The sequence below is a fragment of the Aulonocara stuartgranti genome (genome assembly GCF_965226115.1).
Source record: "Aulonocara stuartgranti genome assembly, chromosome: 14".
NCBI lineage: Eukaryota > Metazoa > Chordata > Actinopteri > Cichliformes > Cichlidae > Aulonocara > Aulonocara stuartgranti.
Window position 1 is genome coordinate 12,736,468 of NC_138950.1, and position 16,351 is coordinate 12,752,818.

Consider the following 16,351-nt stretch of genomic DNA (forward strand, 5'->3'; position numbering starts at 1 on the left):
CCTTTTCTCTCCTTCCGTTTCTTTATCCACATCCAACGGAAAAATCTCTCACCCATTATATCTTCTGTGAGAGCCAACTGAGTGTGGTGGCAGTGAACTGGGAACCACAAGACATTCCTGATCCAAACAGCACTAAGTCACCAGCATTCAAGTCTTCAGAGGGTGGCCTTTGCCAAACACACACTTCACTTATGGGCTGGATTCAGTCTTACCACGTCGCAGTTGGTCCCCAAACAGCTAAATGTTTATCTGTTTCAAATTGATAGTGTCAGGGAAAAATGTAGTGCACGCATCTAAATACAGTTCCATTTTTGTATGTGTTAGTGTAAGAGCGTTCTCCATCATCGGGGTATTGAAGTCCCCCTCCCCTTTAGCGGCAGAGCATACTCTCTGCCTCTCAGCCTGAACAAGATGTGTTCAACACATCACTGTTGCCGTGCCCCTGTAGGAATCCATAGTGAGGTACTAAATATATGAAGTGTTACCTCAAAACTGTCCAGTGCTCCCACCTTCCCTGGCTCCAAAAATAGTAGGGACATTTGTCTTTCTTGCATTGTCTTTTTCTCAATTTATGTAATTTTTTTTCCACTGTTCTCAAACAAAAATGCTCAGGGTGAACTTTTTTGCCTCCCTCCATCTTCTTTTCTTGGATCATGTTCTCCACTTCATCCAAAAGACTTCACCTTCAGGTTTCCCAGACACACTGGCATGCCTTTATGGTGCAATCCCAACAGAGTCCACGGATGAATCATGTTGCTCCAGGCATGCAGGGGCTCAGTTTTTACGATAAATATTGCAATTCATAAATCAGCGTTCTCCGAAGAAAGAAAGTACGGCGCAGGGGAGGACGCAAAAGTGTAGAGCATTTCAGCTTTAGTTTCAAATTAACAGGGGTTATGATCTGTGTGTATGTGTGTTGACTAGAACTGAAAAGAAGGCTACAGGTCAGGGCAAGACCACCATGAAGAGCCAAACTGCCAGAGTGTGTGTGTGTGTGTGGGGGGGGGGGGCTAAACATTGCTGGTAGGAGGCACAGTCTTATCAGTGCTTTTATTTTTGAGTGCTCATACAATGTCATGCACTCGATTCGTAAATTACATCAGGGAATTATCATGTACAGGAAAGTGTAGCAAGAGTGAATTTTGTGGAGATCAATCAACCTTTTGGCTTCTCACTCATGTAATGGTGGCAATTCGTCTTCTATTTTGCACCATTGTTGTTTCACTCTGTGCTAAAATTCAAGTCATTTATTAGTTCTTCAGCCTATATTTTTTAAGTAAACTATACTGAGGCATGTGTATGATAAAAGATAACATAAATAATGCTCAAAGCTGTGATTTTTCCAAATCTTAAACAGCATTTCATTAAGCGATTACAGAAAAGAACGTTTCCTTAAAAGTGCGACTTGGGAGTTCTCTTTCCATGATTAAAGTTCCTCACGTATCTCGGTCATTATCAATACATAATTTCGTCCTAGCTTTCTACATTTTAATGTGCGTAGGCATTAAGCCACACATGCATGACTTCAAAGAGTTGCCCATGTAATGAGCTCGATACATGCCTAATGTTAAATTACTGAACTCACCCAGTCGTCGTGGTACCAGCTCTCAGATTTGTTTAATCATAAAGCACTCAGTGCAACTCAACTATTTGTTTAGAGGCAGTGACTCAAATCTTTTTTACCCATTTAGGAAAAAAGAAAAAGTGAGATGCTCTACAAACACGTAGGAAGCTTTATTAATACTTATCCATTCCTGCCATCTAGTGGTCAAAACAAACTCTGCAGCATGTTTGAGGCTTGGATGCAAAATGGAACAAGAAAGCTTAACTTTGGATCAAAATAGATTTATTTAATACGCATTCCACTCTTTTAAAGTGTCCTGAAACCACTTGGATGTTTCTGTTATTACATGGCTTGTCATTCTGTCCCTCCACTATTCCATATCCAAGTCTTCCATTTCCACAGTGCCTTCTCTCTTCACCCAAGTTAAAGGCGCGGGCACATAGGGGTCATACGTCCACCGAGGATACACTCTCTTGTACAAATTCATCAGCACAGTGTCTTGAGAGCGTAGCTGATTGTCAAACACGCATTTCATGTGACCGTGTGTTCCTGAAAAATAAGAAATGGCAGTGAGAATCCACAGCAAATAAGGCACAGAGACACAGACACAGGGTTTTATTCTTAAATTTTCTCACCTAAGGCCTCCTTGATGTGACCTCTCCGACCCCATTTTGTTCGCAGCTCCACTGGCTTGAACCACATGATATCATCTGTAAAAGAAAGTCAAGAAAATTTTAATGAAAAAATTAGGAATTATGTCTGCAGTGACAGTAATAACAGTATGAGAACGTCCTCTCACCCCTGTTAAAGAACATGTAACGAACAACAGCAGAGCGCCTGTTAATTTTGAATGGGTGTCCACTCAGAACAATCCTCTTCAGCACAACACGCTGAGGGTCACAACTGAGCAGACTGCCTGTAGCCACAAGGTCCTGGATGCCTAGAAAGACACAGTAAGAAGAACACGTGCTCAAAGGCCAGTACAGAATTTGCTTAAGTGGATAATTAATCAAAACCACCAACAGGATGAATGGTCTAAAGTTTAACTTGAGGGCAGCCAGGCCACTAATTCAATTTACTCGTGTTGACGTAAACAGGACTTTCCATCTCACCATCATTCCTTTGCTTAAAAAGCAGGACTCCTGAAGGGGGGAAGGTGATGGGGGCATACAGTGACACTACAATGGGGGCATCTGGTCTGAGGAAGCGCTCCATCTTATGCTTGTCAGCTAGAAAAAAAGGTGGAGGGGGAAAAAAAAGATTTTATTATTAATAATAATAATAATAATAATAATAATAATAATAATAATAATAATAATATATCCAACAGATATCTTGTTTCCAGAAGTAGCTTTTAAGATCATTATACTAATAAAGTAAATTGATTAACAGTTCTTGTTTTGTAAAGAACCGAAAGTCGACCTTACATGGTGGAAAGACATTTTTCAGTTTCTGACTTTTTCAGCTTAAGATCGACACATCTTAATTAAAATGTCAATAATAATAATAATAATAATAATAATAATGATAATAATAATGAAAAGGTTATTTTAATAATAAAAAGGTTACGTTTATGTTTTTTACTGGATGATACCTTTTTATACATTTTTTTTCAAAAGAACACAGCATAGCATTATAACAACAAATATTACAGTAATAGCACTCCCGTAATGCAAATGCATAGAGGTGGTTCTGTTTAAGGACACCGTCTCAACATCATAAAAAATAAAAAAAAATCAAGTGGTACAATGAACCCACCGAGTTCCAGGTGACCCATCATAACTAAATTCGTGGAATAATAGATACTAGATTAGCACCAGGTGTGTTTCAATATTACAAGATTTACTTGTAATATGAACCAGATGTTAAAACACTGCATTTAGTCTGCATGTTGGCTGGTTATGATATCTGATTTTTTTTGTTGTTGTATTTTTTAACCGATTTTTGCCCTCAACTGCAGTAAGTTACAGGAACTTCTCTCAGTGAAACAAGTGAAAATAAAGTGCTCTGCTTTTGCAAAGAGGCAAAACGACCTGCTGTACATCCACCTTTATCTGACATATTTTACCTTGGCAAACAGAAGCAGGTACAACATATTTATATAACAAAGCAAATGTCAGGTTCTTGTATAATTTTCAAGTGTTTATAAACTCACCAGATAACAGGATATCCTTTTCTCTCATCTCCATAATTTTCGTCATAACTGGTTGGATCTTTTGCTCATACCGAGGCTGCTAGCTTGCGGCTAGCTCTAAACTCTGGATAGTTTTCGCTTTAACCACGTTACTTTGTTAGCTTATTTAAAATGCCCATGTTCAGCTCGGTGAGGGCGATTTAACTGTTTGATTTGGTTTGTTGTTACAAACATTATGGCGGTTTGTGACTTAGTTTGGCAAGCTTTATCTCTTCTTGATAGCTATAGCCAAACAATAAATGATATGTTAGTTAGACTGATCAGTCAGTTACCGGTCAGTCAAGAATGCAGGAAGTTGGACGTTACAAGCCCTTAGCCCTGAATTGATACATCTCTGGCAATGCGTTTGATTTAAGTTTGTTTATGTAGGATCACTACTGCCGTTTGTTCTGATGAATGTACTGGATGAATTCAGCAGGTTTTCTACCTGATGTGTGTTGAGAGAAGATGGGAGAGGCTCGGAATCTCCGAAATCCACAATGGAACACAAGCTCCTCTTTAGATTTGATCGGTTCTGTGTTACTGGGGTGTCTCTGCACCAAAACATGCATGACTGACATCTATGCACAGAAGAAAAAAACATGAGGTCAGCAAAAATTATTCTGTGTAGCTGGTGCAGCTTTTCTTACGAAAAGGAAACATTTTCAGATGTGAATACCTTCTGTTCATGGGGCAAGAGAGACACGAGAACCAGAGGTTTGCCTGACTGGACACTCTCCATCACAGAAAAAGGCACATCAATGATGTGCAGGGTCACATACCAGCCATCCTGAAGCGTGGAGGACAGCAGAGTGAGTGAAGCCAAAAATCATGGTTAAACATGAGAGCATTTACAGCTGAAGACAACTACTGTTGTCTACTTTACCATGGCTCCATCCTCCTCAGCTGCAGCCTCAGCCAATATGCGGCGGCGAGTGCGTTCAAAGCTCTGGAACTGGAATATACGCGAATAGTCGAGGGGCAAGTTTTCCATGGGGTCCCAAGGTGACGAGCGGAAACTTTTTAACCCCCTGTAACGCTGGAACCTGCGAGAACAGGACGGCAACCCAAACAAACAGGAAACAATAAATATTCCATCCCAAAAGGAAATGTAAAAGAAACAAAAAGCATAAAAGAAACGCTACTGACCTGATTCTAGCTGGAGTGTCGAGGGGCGTGTCCACCTCATCGGGGAACATTTCATTGGCTCGAGCGTCACGGTAGCGTTTTAGGCCTTCTTCTTCGGCAGCTTCATCCATATGTTCATCATAGCGCTGATCTGCACCCGCTCGCTCTGTGGAGCACACCTCTTCCTCCTCCTCCTCTTCTGAATCACAGCATGAACCTGGGTCCTGGGCAGAGAGGACACAGGACAAATTTAGTACAAGAGGTTTGAACAAAGAATGCAAGCTGCTCTCTGACCATAAACACAACAATCATTGTACTCATTTTTAGTGATCAGTGAAGAAGCTTTGATGCTTTGGCATTTACTAACAGCAAATGCAGTGACAGAGATAACACTATTGGTTAATTCAAGGAAGGAAGGAAGGTCATGGGCCACAAGGGGAATACGGCTAGCCTCACAGTAGTTTTAGTTTGGTTGGCCTTGACTTTAAGACATCTGTCTCTGACATTTTTGCCACCCAAACAAAATTTTATATGGAATTTTCTGTGCCAAGGCCAAATTTCAGCATTATATAGTAGATATAACTCAGATAACAAACAAACTATATTTTCAAATTACAAGACCACTGAAAATATGTTTAAATAACCTTTTACCAGCTGTGAGTCTGGCTCCCTCTTTTTAAAACCCTGAGCTTCTAATCCTAATATACTGAGTTAAACAAGTGTCCTGGGTAGGCATGGGCGATATATTGAATATACTTCATGTATCAAAAGTTTTTCCACGTACGATGGTTAAAATGGGTCTATCGGAACCATTGAGTATGAACTGCCCTGGCAATATTAAGCTTTTCAGAGGTTTTTTTGGAGCGACTGCATGACTAATCCTCCCTCCAAAGCAGAAGGTTTTCTGCACGGCACACTGCGCTGAGCATGCGCGTTTATATTCTACCTTATAAGAAAAAAATATGGTGACAGCCGGAGTTTCAGACGAGGAAATGAATGAGACTGTAACTGAAGACGAGTCGGACAAGCTAGTTCCAAAGAGAAACATTTACTGGCAGTGGTTTGGTTTTCAAAAGGAGCATGTCAAACAAAATGCCATAATTTGCAAAACATGGCATAAAACCATTGCCACAAAAGGTCGCAGCACCACAAATTTATTCCACCACCTGAGAAGTCATCCATTGCAAAATGAAGAATGTTTTAAAGTCCGCATGTCAACATCTCCCCACACACCACAGAAAACTCTAAATAAACCAGCCATGACGCAGATGACACTGGCGTCTTCGTTTGCCAAAGTGATCCCATACGACAAAAAAAAAGGTCTGTGTTGACCACAGACAGTGACTGTATGAATGATATATATGGTTGAATATAACATTTGTTTTTGGAGGCTAGTTAAACATATCGTGGTATATATCATATATCATGATATAGCCAAAAAACAAAATCGCCCAGCCTTACTCCTGGATAATGTTCTCTTGCTGTAATGTAATGTACAATATTGTTGTCCTACTGTTACCAAACACTTACTTTGTTAGTTGCTGCCAGTATTAACAATAACCAGACACAAATGGCAGGAAAACAAATGACATCAAAACGATCCTAATTATAGAAAATATTTATGTAACATAACCAACAACTCCGCCACAATAAACAAACAGCACTGAGGGGCCTTGTATGTGTGAATGGGATAAGCAATTGCCCGAATTCAAACTATGGGAATCCCTGCTTTGCATACATTTGAATTCAGTGTGTTACGTAAAGACACTCTCCAGTGCAAGACATCCACTCTTAAAACAATATCTAGAAATTGAGCATCCAAGGGCAACATATTTGGATAAGGAAATGAATCATCAAAGAAGACATGCTTTGCTGTGCTCCCTTGGCTGGCAAATTACAGGAGAAGCCAGACGCAAGAGCGGAAAGCTCTCAGCATGCGGCTGATACACAACCGTTCCAACATCCTTGCTGCAATAGTAATAATAATCATTATCATTTGAAGTACCCTTTCCACTATTGTTACCTTCGTCTAGATACGTATGCCTGTGCGCTAACCTTGACATCAAATGCATGCTAATAACAATCACAGATCGTAATGAACCTGTTGCATAAGGAAAGTTTCCCTGACTTCTTTTCAAGCGGAGTGGGAAATAAATAAATGGCCAACCCCTCCCTTCGTCCAGACAGGAAGTTCTGTTCACAAGACAGGAAGACAGGAGGCTTCTCTTGGGATTCCTGCTCCAAACACTATTGTTGTGGTGAGCAGCCTGGCACTACACGCCAGAGTCAGACACTGAGAAAATAAACAGTGCCTCTCAGCAGTGAGGTGCACTGCCTGTGGGTCACGTATGCACCGCTTCAGCCCCGGAACCGCCAACACTTTATTGCTTCTTCACAAATTACCATCCTCATCATCCTCCACAGGACTGCACCGCCTGACCTTAGCTACCGGTACACTGTTGCTATGACAACACGACCCCGCGCAACAAAATAACCATAAAAGGTATGTTCTGGCTGAACTTCTGGTCAAACTACTAAATGAGAAATGAAAGAAAAATTCCAAATATAACAACATTTGTACAATCACTGACACACAAACCCTCTACATCATCCATACTAGAATGAAAAACCTGTCGTAATCAAGTCATCTGAATCCTGTAGTGAGTCTCTGGTATTTTCCATGGAAAGCGTTGTTATCTAAGTAATTGGTAACTTACTGTACCTTGTTTTGCAGTAAAATGCTGTTAAACGTTTTATTAAATATGATACTACGGACTAAGGGCTTCTCTGAATTATTCAATTTTAGCATGTAAGCACGCTTTATTATTCTTACCACAGTGGTAAATTATCCAGCTTTAATTTTTGGTGGTGCGCCCACAGGTAGGCAGACTCGTGTGTTGTTTTTTTTTTAGTCTGAGCCTACTCAGGCCTCATGGCTTGAAACAGAGCACTTCTTCAATCATGGCGTGTCCACCCCAAGTTAGGAACCTGCCCCATTGAGAGCAAGTATCTTTAAATCTTGCTCACAAGTCAGGGAAGAATTGAGCAAGAGGTTGAAAGAGGATTAGTGCAGTATCTGCACTGAAACAGACTGCTGTTACGAAGAGAGCTAAGCAGGAAGGCAAAGCTGTAGTTACTGAAACAGTAAGAACAGGGATACAGGCACGGGAAATTAGTTTCCTCCAAAGGGGGTCTCAGCCTTAAAGGTAGGGTGAAAAGCAGAGTCACTCACAGTCGTGCTGCTTCTCCCCTCCATTGAAAAGAGCTAGCTGACATGGTGAGGGCATGAGCCTAGGATATCTCCTGCATGCTTCCTAGGTGAGTTGAATGTCCAACCCAGGAAGAGACCAAGGTAGACTGAGGACAAGCTGGACAGACATCTTGGCTGGCTTGGGAACGCCTCGTTAACAAACCAGTAGACCTCAAGACCTAGCTAGACAGACGAGCTGGCTAAACAAAGAGATGTCTGAGCATCTCTGCTTAGATTATATCCTGACCTGAGCTTTATTTAAAAAAAATATATATACTATTTATGTCCATTTCAATTAATGCCCACTTTTCAGTGTATCGCATTTTACAAGGCTAGGCTGTCATATCATTATAAACTTTATACCCGTCTTTTTTGTGAAAAGTTTTAAAAAAGGAAAATTTAAACTGATATTTGCATTTTATTTATCTTCTGCTTCACTGTGTCATTAAAGACTTATGTCAAAATTACTTTAAATGTGTACCTGAGAGTCAATCTCCCCATCCTCTTTATCCATGGCTTCATCCATCATGTCATCATCATCATCGTTGTCACTACTTTCTTCATCCATGTCGCCATTCTCCTCCTCACCTTCATCAACAATCCACGTGGCCTGATAGTCTGATGTTCCTTTAGGGACCTTCATTACACGTTTTTTCTTCCTGGCTTCTAAAGAGAGAAACATCAAAAAACAACTTTGAATCCTGTGTTTTCCTGGCACGATAAACTGTATACTCTTGCATCAAGAAAAGCACATTACTCATTTCTATTTACTAGAAATGACTGAATTGCTTCAGCTATGTGTAACCATCCAAATTTTTACTGTACATCAATAACATTACAGCAAAGTCTTTGTTTAACTGGTTTGTTGTGTCTATTAAAACTGTCAATTAAGTTACATATATTTACATCAGTCAGACAGTTTCCCACTACTTGAAAGTATAAAGTGATATAGTTGTAACTTCAAATCAAGTGTGACTGTTCTAACACAAGCTCTGTCATTTTGTATCTTAGTCATCATCATTTTCTGAGAGCATTATCGATAAATTCTGTTTCTTCACCTTCAGCTTCCAGCAGTTCTGATTCTGTTGGCCATGTCTGCTCTCCGTCCATGGGATCCACCTCAGCCTCTGCCTGCAGACTCTCCCTGTTGGATGGGTCCGCTTTCATGAGCACCCTCACAGGGGCCTCATTTTCCTGTGGGAAATGCAAATGAGCAGGTAAATGTGACCCATATCAACTAACACTCCAAAACAGTTAAAGGTGTTAAAGTTTCACTTCGCATTTAAACCAACTGACCACCATTCATTATATTCACTTTGAATTAGTTTTAATGGTTAAAAACAGCGTGGGGAAAATGCACAGAGTTTTAGCAGGGGTACATTCCAATTGTTATGCAACAGTAATATTACATTGATAAAAACAGATGCTGACAGTTGTAATGGATTACCTAACTTAAACAGGTTTCCATGCTTCAAGTTTGGAGCTATGCTTTGTATAGTGTGGAAAATGCATGCCTGAGTCCACAAGTGAGAAACAAATATCCATAATAAAATAAAATAAAATTTTAATTTTGGTGATGCAGTAGAGCAATAAATTATATAATTTATTGTTTAATAAAGTGTACGCTATCAGGTCTGCATGTACATTTGCAAAGTTAAAGTATTAAAAAAAAGCAGCAACAACTACCTGCATGTCAACATCTCCTCCTTTGCTCGGCTTCAGTGGTCTGGACACTGTTAAGTTCAGAGGAAGAGGGTCTACTGGGGCATCAATCTGGCTGAGCTGAAAATCACCATGACCACTGATGTGTACCAGTCTGTCAACCCGCAGAGGGCGGCCACGGACATACCCGGACACACAGAGTGTGCCCAGGCCAGTGGCTCCACTTGTACTATCAACAGGGTTGTTGGGTGTAAAAGTGACATGTTGAGCAATGAGATGTGACCGTTTGGAGCGGAAACCCAACTTTCTCTGTCTCTGAGTCCCCAGGTGTCTGAGAAGTAGTGTGGCATCTTGCTCGGAGTCCAGCGGGAAGAGACGAGCATCAGGAAAACGGGCCTCTGTGATCTTTGACAAAGCTCTTCTGGACTCAACCCTCTTCTTCACAGGGAGCTCAGACACACCCTGACACACCAGTGCTATGTAGGTTGAATATGGGAGAGAGACAAGGGCTTAGTAGAGGCACATCAGAAACGAAGTCAATTAAATTAAAAAAGAAAAAAGAAAGAAAGATTTATAATTACCATAGCTGGGGAGACCCTGAGCAAAGACGCAAGAGAGACAATAGTCTCCATAGGTGTCCCAGCCTTCAGTAGAATCCAACACAAATACAAGGCTATCTGCAATCTTTGTCACATCCAGTAGGGAGTGCATGTCAGCTATAAAAAGAGATTACAGAAGTGTTAAAGACACACACACACACAAAAAACAGAGTACATTTTTAAAATATTTGTTTTAGAATGTCATTTACTGAACACAACATCAATTTTACAACACAAAATATAAATAGATAAAAAAAAATCGTATCTAAAGTACAGTAACATATCTGACTTAACTTCTTATTCTTCTATGGTATTCTACAGTATGTCACAAGTGTGTCAGCATTACCAGGGATGTTTACTTATTCTATGAACAAAATTCTCAAATTGTAATGTCTTTTACATTTGATAAACTAAAATTACATCAATAGATATCACAGAAGCAACACTACTTGTGCTTCTGGCTCACTTTTTTTTCCCCAAAGGAAATCTCTTTTCTAATGCTTACCTGTACTCTGACTTAGAAAGGTGAACCTCTGTTTAAAACGAGGCAGAATCAGCCCAAAACTGTCACTGACACCACTGATGCACCGGTCGTGATGTACAATGCCCCCAGCGCCTTCTCCACGAAGCAGCTTAGTGATGGCTCCAGCATCGGCTTGAGCATGTAGGGACACCACAACAACCAAATGAGGAGGACCATCCCTGCTGCCAAGACGTCGCTTTTCTGTCAGGACCTGGGAAGAGAGAAAGAAACTCAAGCAACTCCAGATTCGTTACATTAAGAATTTAAGAACAGCGATCCATCATGTGATATTTTAAATTACCATGTCTTTCTTATTCTTGCGCAGCTGGTTGGCTTTGTGCCTTCTGTCCATCTTCTTTTGCTCCTTCCTCTGTTTTTTGGTAAGGACTGTCACCGACACTCTGCCTGTGAGACATTGCAACACAAGTTATTTATTAATTTATACAATGTGTATAGTATTCTTTTAATATAGGCCTTACTACAACCCACAACCTTGCTGCTTAGAAAGAACTTCTATTCTAACACACACATATGGATCATGCTCCACTCTGCTGCACAATGTTAAAGCAGCTGAAGTCTAAGATGTCAGTAAATCTCGGCAAATACAAAAACAGTGTGTGAACATCGGCCGTTTGATTTTTACAATATCTTTGCTGCTTTAAAACATATGCTGGCAAGACAACCAATCAAAAACACCTGCAGAATGAAGTTCAAGTCAACACAACAGCGCAGCTGTTGCAGCAGACAAAGCTTCCCCGCCCCCAGAGGGTCATGCTGATATAAATAAAGTAAGCAAAAGACCACACATTAGACAACTGGACTAAATTTTATATGCACAGTACTGATTTGTTTCATAGTCAATGAATTCAGTAGAAATGGCACTATACTTTGTTAGAATATTTTATTTTTTACAGCTATGTGTCAAACCTTATATAACAAGAGATAAAGCAGACTCTATAGACAAGAAACAGTCATTTTTCTTCCAAGAGTTTTCTGGTTTTCATTTGTATCCCACTTGTAGTTGAAACTGATATGCTGGTTTCACCAGGAGCCCCCAGAAAATTGCTGTTGTCCCCGCTGGCTAAAGTCTGCAGACAAGACTGTAGTGCTATACTCTGATAATCCAATAAAAAGATTACTTACATTAAACAGTCCACTTAAATTCTTGTTTAGCTTTTAAAGCCAATTGCCTACTGTCAATTATGCATTACTGCAGATGTAACTGATAAAACATATTACAATACAGACTGTACAATGACTGACATTTACCATTTAGTATTAGTACACATGTGCATCAGTGAATGAATAATAATGAATTTCATATTGAAGACAAATTATGAACAAATCCATACTCATAATTATCATAAATATCAATTAACTGAAATAATTTTTCATTATGTTGTTCTGTTTATGTTAAACTATTTTTACTAACCAACTTTGATACCACTGCAATACATACAAGCATCAATGAACAACAATGAGACGAACATTCCTTTGTTGTTTTTAACTACCACATTGCCTTATATGTGAATATATTTTTCCAGTTTGAGACTGGGGTTTATTTATACCTGATATATTGATGAATGACACATCACTGCTAAGGTCTGACAGCATATATGATGTTGAATAACAGCACAAGCCGGCTGGATGATTATCCATCAGCCATAATACATAATACATTTATTCTCACACATTAGTGGAGCGCCCTCTGTTGGAATCCAGTTTAACTGCAGTGCAGACACTTCAGTCATTTAAATCAACATTCCTGGCTTTTATTGAGCAGTGGGGGTTATTGTGTGTACTCTTTAGGGCACGATTGCGTCATCTGGCTGTATGTTAATCACGTGTGCTCAAATAATTTTTTATTAAAGTGTCCACGTTACTTTGTATCTCAGACATTCCAATAAATGTAAAATGCCGACAAATTCACTAATCCACAAAATTTAGGTTTGTTTACAGATATAAGACTTTTGCCTGAATATATTTGTTTAAGCTACAAGGTGTCCAAATGTGTTTGTGTACTGCTTTACGCTGAATGAAATGAAATGAACATTAAATTATAGCATAAACTATCATTGCTGTACTGCTTGACATGTAGTGTTACTATCTGACGATCATTCAAATCAGGTGTAAAACGTGTACAAGTCGGAATGTGAGCTTGAATTTAAATAGAACAAAAATGTTTTTAATGATAAACTTTCTCGGTGTAATACAGTGTTAAGTCCTCTGATTTTCCAGTAACTGGATATCTGGAAGACCCCCGGACCACGTTTAAATAGCTGAAGCTCATTGGCAATCTCCAGTTAAACACCAAACGAGGCTCGCAAGCGAATACAGACTTTCACTAAATACCTTTAAAAGAAAAGTGCTACGATATAAGATACTGTACTGAAAGGATTGAGCACTTAAAGCCCAACACGTGTACTTGCAGAAGCAACCGCTACATGCTAACAACACACATGTAAGCCCCAGGTTTAACGCTGTGCAGCTGGACGCGACTTGCCTTTGTTTTCCCTTTCAATTTCTCCTTTCGTCCGGTGCTTGCCATGTTTGTGTCCTTTATTTTTTTGTTTGTATATGCCGGGTCTGTGGCCCTGTTGTTTTTCCCCATCAGCAGCCATTTCCACCATGTGGGTATGTCAGCTAATTTACTTCCGCACTTGCAGCAACGTCACGATAGGGACGTGTCTTCCGGAAAGCTTTTCTTCAAAATAAAAGCTTGGATAAGCATTATTTGAACTTGCTTTGATAGTCTTGATGAAGAGGTGTAAATGAGGTCAAAAGGAGCTGCTCTGTGCCTCGGTGGAGGCACAGAGGCTCTGAGCACCTTCTTGTGTGCAGTGGTGATGGACAGGTTGATATATGAGGTCAGGCAGGAGTTTCTGTGGACTGCAGTGTTTACAGATGATGTTGTGATCTCTTGTGAGAGTAGTGAGGAAGAGAAAGAAAGCCTAAGAGGTGGAGGTATGCTCTGAAGTAGAGCTGGGCGATAGAACGATAACGATATGTATCGCGATATAACTTTTACTCAATAGAGAAATCAAGCTATCGCGATAGACCTCGCCGCTCTTGTCCCCTTAATATAAAAAAAAAAAAAAAAAAAAAAGGTCAGCCAATCCAAATCAAGTATCGTAGCGCAGAGCCGAACCAATCACAGCCGCAGCGTCACGTCGCGTTACTACAGCACAAGTACCAAGCCGCACGTGTGTTTGTTTGGGAAGCAGCCAGCGGGTAATGGAGGAAATGAGTGTGCCGACTAGAAAAATCAACCGAGCGTGACCGAAGAGAAAACAGATGATGGTTCCAATGCCGGAGAGATTGTCGAACGGAAGAGCCATAGAAGTTCCGTAGTGTGAAGGTATTTCGGCTATTTCAAGTCTGACAAAAAACAGAGTAGCGTGCCGAAAGCAAGTCTGGAAATACAATAAACTGGTGCATGCGTCACACTGTGCGCCACGTTATTGTTTCGGTGAAATGAATTTCTACAATACTGTTAATTGTATTCTCTGCAGTGTTTAAATGCTTACATATACACACAGTTACTGTCCCTCCACACATACGACTCGGTTCTGCTTCTATGCCCCAGCTTTGTTTACTTTTTCCCACCGAGGCTTCTAGACTTCTGATTGGCCAACATTTCTGCACGGTTAGGAATCTAGCGCCACCTGCTGCTTTGGCGTGTTCATAGCAGCGTTTTCCTTCATTTCTGCCTTTATGTGTGGACGGGATTATTTTTTAAAACGAAAACGGAAAATCTCCGTTTTCAAAAATACCCGTGTACGTGTGGACGTAGCCTCAGTCTCTGACTGGAAGCGCTAATGCGTCATTCGGCTTTTGTCAGACTAAAGTAACTGTTAAAACTGTTTGAAAAGCTAAGCTATACAACAAGGAGAGATTGAGAATTTCCTTTTAGTTCTCAGTTTATTTGATATTGACAAAAGTTAGTCAATTTTGTCTGTTCTTCTGTAAAACAAACTAAGATTTATTTTTAGAATTAATATTTTGTTTCTAAGTGGAATTGACAATTTAGTCTGTTTCGTTTGTTCTATTTTGAAACTTAAACGCTTTAGCGGCTGCCTTTTGTGTAGTTTGCAATATTTGCCTTTATTTATCTGAAAAAGTCTCATGTTCCTTAAGTACATCTACCCTGTTGAACTTATTATGGGAAATAAATATTTAAATAAAAACAAGCTGCTGATTATTTCACATTTTACTTGTGAGCAACGGCACATTTAAATCTTACAAATATAGTTATTTGGCTTATATCGTGATAGATATCGTTATCGCCTGAAATGAAAAAAACATATCGTGATATGAAAAAATCTCATATCGCCCAGCTCTACTCTGAAGAGAAGTGGAGTGAAAAGTAGAAGCAAGACAGAGTACATGTGGAATGAGGAATGAGGGGGAGACGGGTGTAACAGTGAAAGTGCAAGAAATAGATGTTATGAAGGTGGATAAATTTAATTATCTGGGATCAACCACCAAAAGCAACAGATGGTCCACAAAGAGTGGTGAAAAAGTGAGTGCAGGCAGTGTCAGGGGTGATTTGTGACAGAAGGATGGCAGCAAAAGAGGGAAAGTTTACAAGATGGTATTGAGATCTGCTATGATGTATGGTCTGGAGAGAGTGGGACTAACAAAAAGACAGGAGGCCAAGCTGGAAGTGGCAGAGCTGAAGATATTAAGATTTTTAACGAGAGTGAGCAGGATGGAGTGGCAAGGATTAGAAATGAGCATATGAATCTTTCCTTTTTAAGAAAGCTGGGCTGGATCATGTCCCTTAGCTATTGTGCTATAGCCTCAGGCTTGCAGGGGATTTCCTATGATACAATGAGCATTCCTTCTCTATTTCCTTCTTGTCACACCCAATACATTTACATGTCAAATGCATGTCATTAACTCCAGTTGTAGCATGTGGCTGCTCCTCCTTGAGCTTGGTTCTGCCAAATGTCTCTTCCTGTTAAAAGGGAGTTTTTCCTCCCCACTGTAGTCATGTGGCTGCTCATGGCCACAGTGTGATTATGTGATTGCTGTTAGATACATACCCTCTGTTGGATTGTACAATCTACCGAAATTACCTTGAGATCACTTGTTTTCTGTTAACTTGCGTTTGTGATAGATAAACTGCTACAACCTATCTTACATGTCTGTGTTAACATTCCCCCTGGGTGGCTTTGTGTATCCATTCATTTATTGTATTTTTCTGTTAGTTTTCATGTTCTTATTATTTAAGAAAACAAAACAAAAGCAACAAAAGGTGATGTGGAGCAATGAGTTGTTGCTTACAGACAGTTAACAATGGTGCCCCTATTAGGAAAGAAGTATTCCACTTCTGAATGGATGAACAAATAGATAAATTTAATATACAGTAAACTGCATACAATGCTTCCCTTACTCACAAGGGGTCGCCACAGCGGGTAGCTGCTTTGCATATTTGAGTTGCCGGAGT

General features: G+C 40.0%; 1 protein-coding gene across 1 annotated transcript; it reads right to left on the reverse strand.

The window, feature by feature from the left end:
• Nucleotides 1-1,715: 1,715 nt before the first annotated feature.
• Nucleotides 1,716-13,578, reverse strand: tsr1 (TSR1 ribosome maturation factor). The gene is made up of 15 exons (XM_082502176.1): nucleotides 13,399-13,578; nucleotides 11,201-11,300; nucleotides 10,882-11,110; nucleotides 10,359-10,493; nucleotides 9,802-10,253; nucleotides 9,174-9,309; nucleotides 8,597-8,781; nucleotides 4,887-5,089; nucleotides 4,624-4,783; nucleotides 4,417-4,527; nucleotides 4,186-4,318; nucleotides 2,677-2,793; nucleotides 2,364-2,504; nucleotides 2,200-2,274; nucleotides 1,716-2,113 (listed from the first exon to the last, which is right to left on the reverse strand). The coding sequence occupies exons 1-15, from the start codon at nucleotides 13,527-13,529 to the stop codon at nucleotides 1,935-1,937; spliced, it is 2,487 nt and encodes an 828-aa protein (XP_082358302.1). The 5' UTR covers nucleotides 13,530-13,578; the 3' UTR covers nucleotides 1,716-1,934.
• Between the last annotated feature and the right edge of the window lie 2,773 nt (nucleotides 13,579-16,351).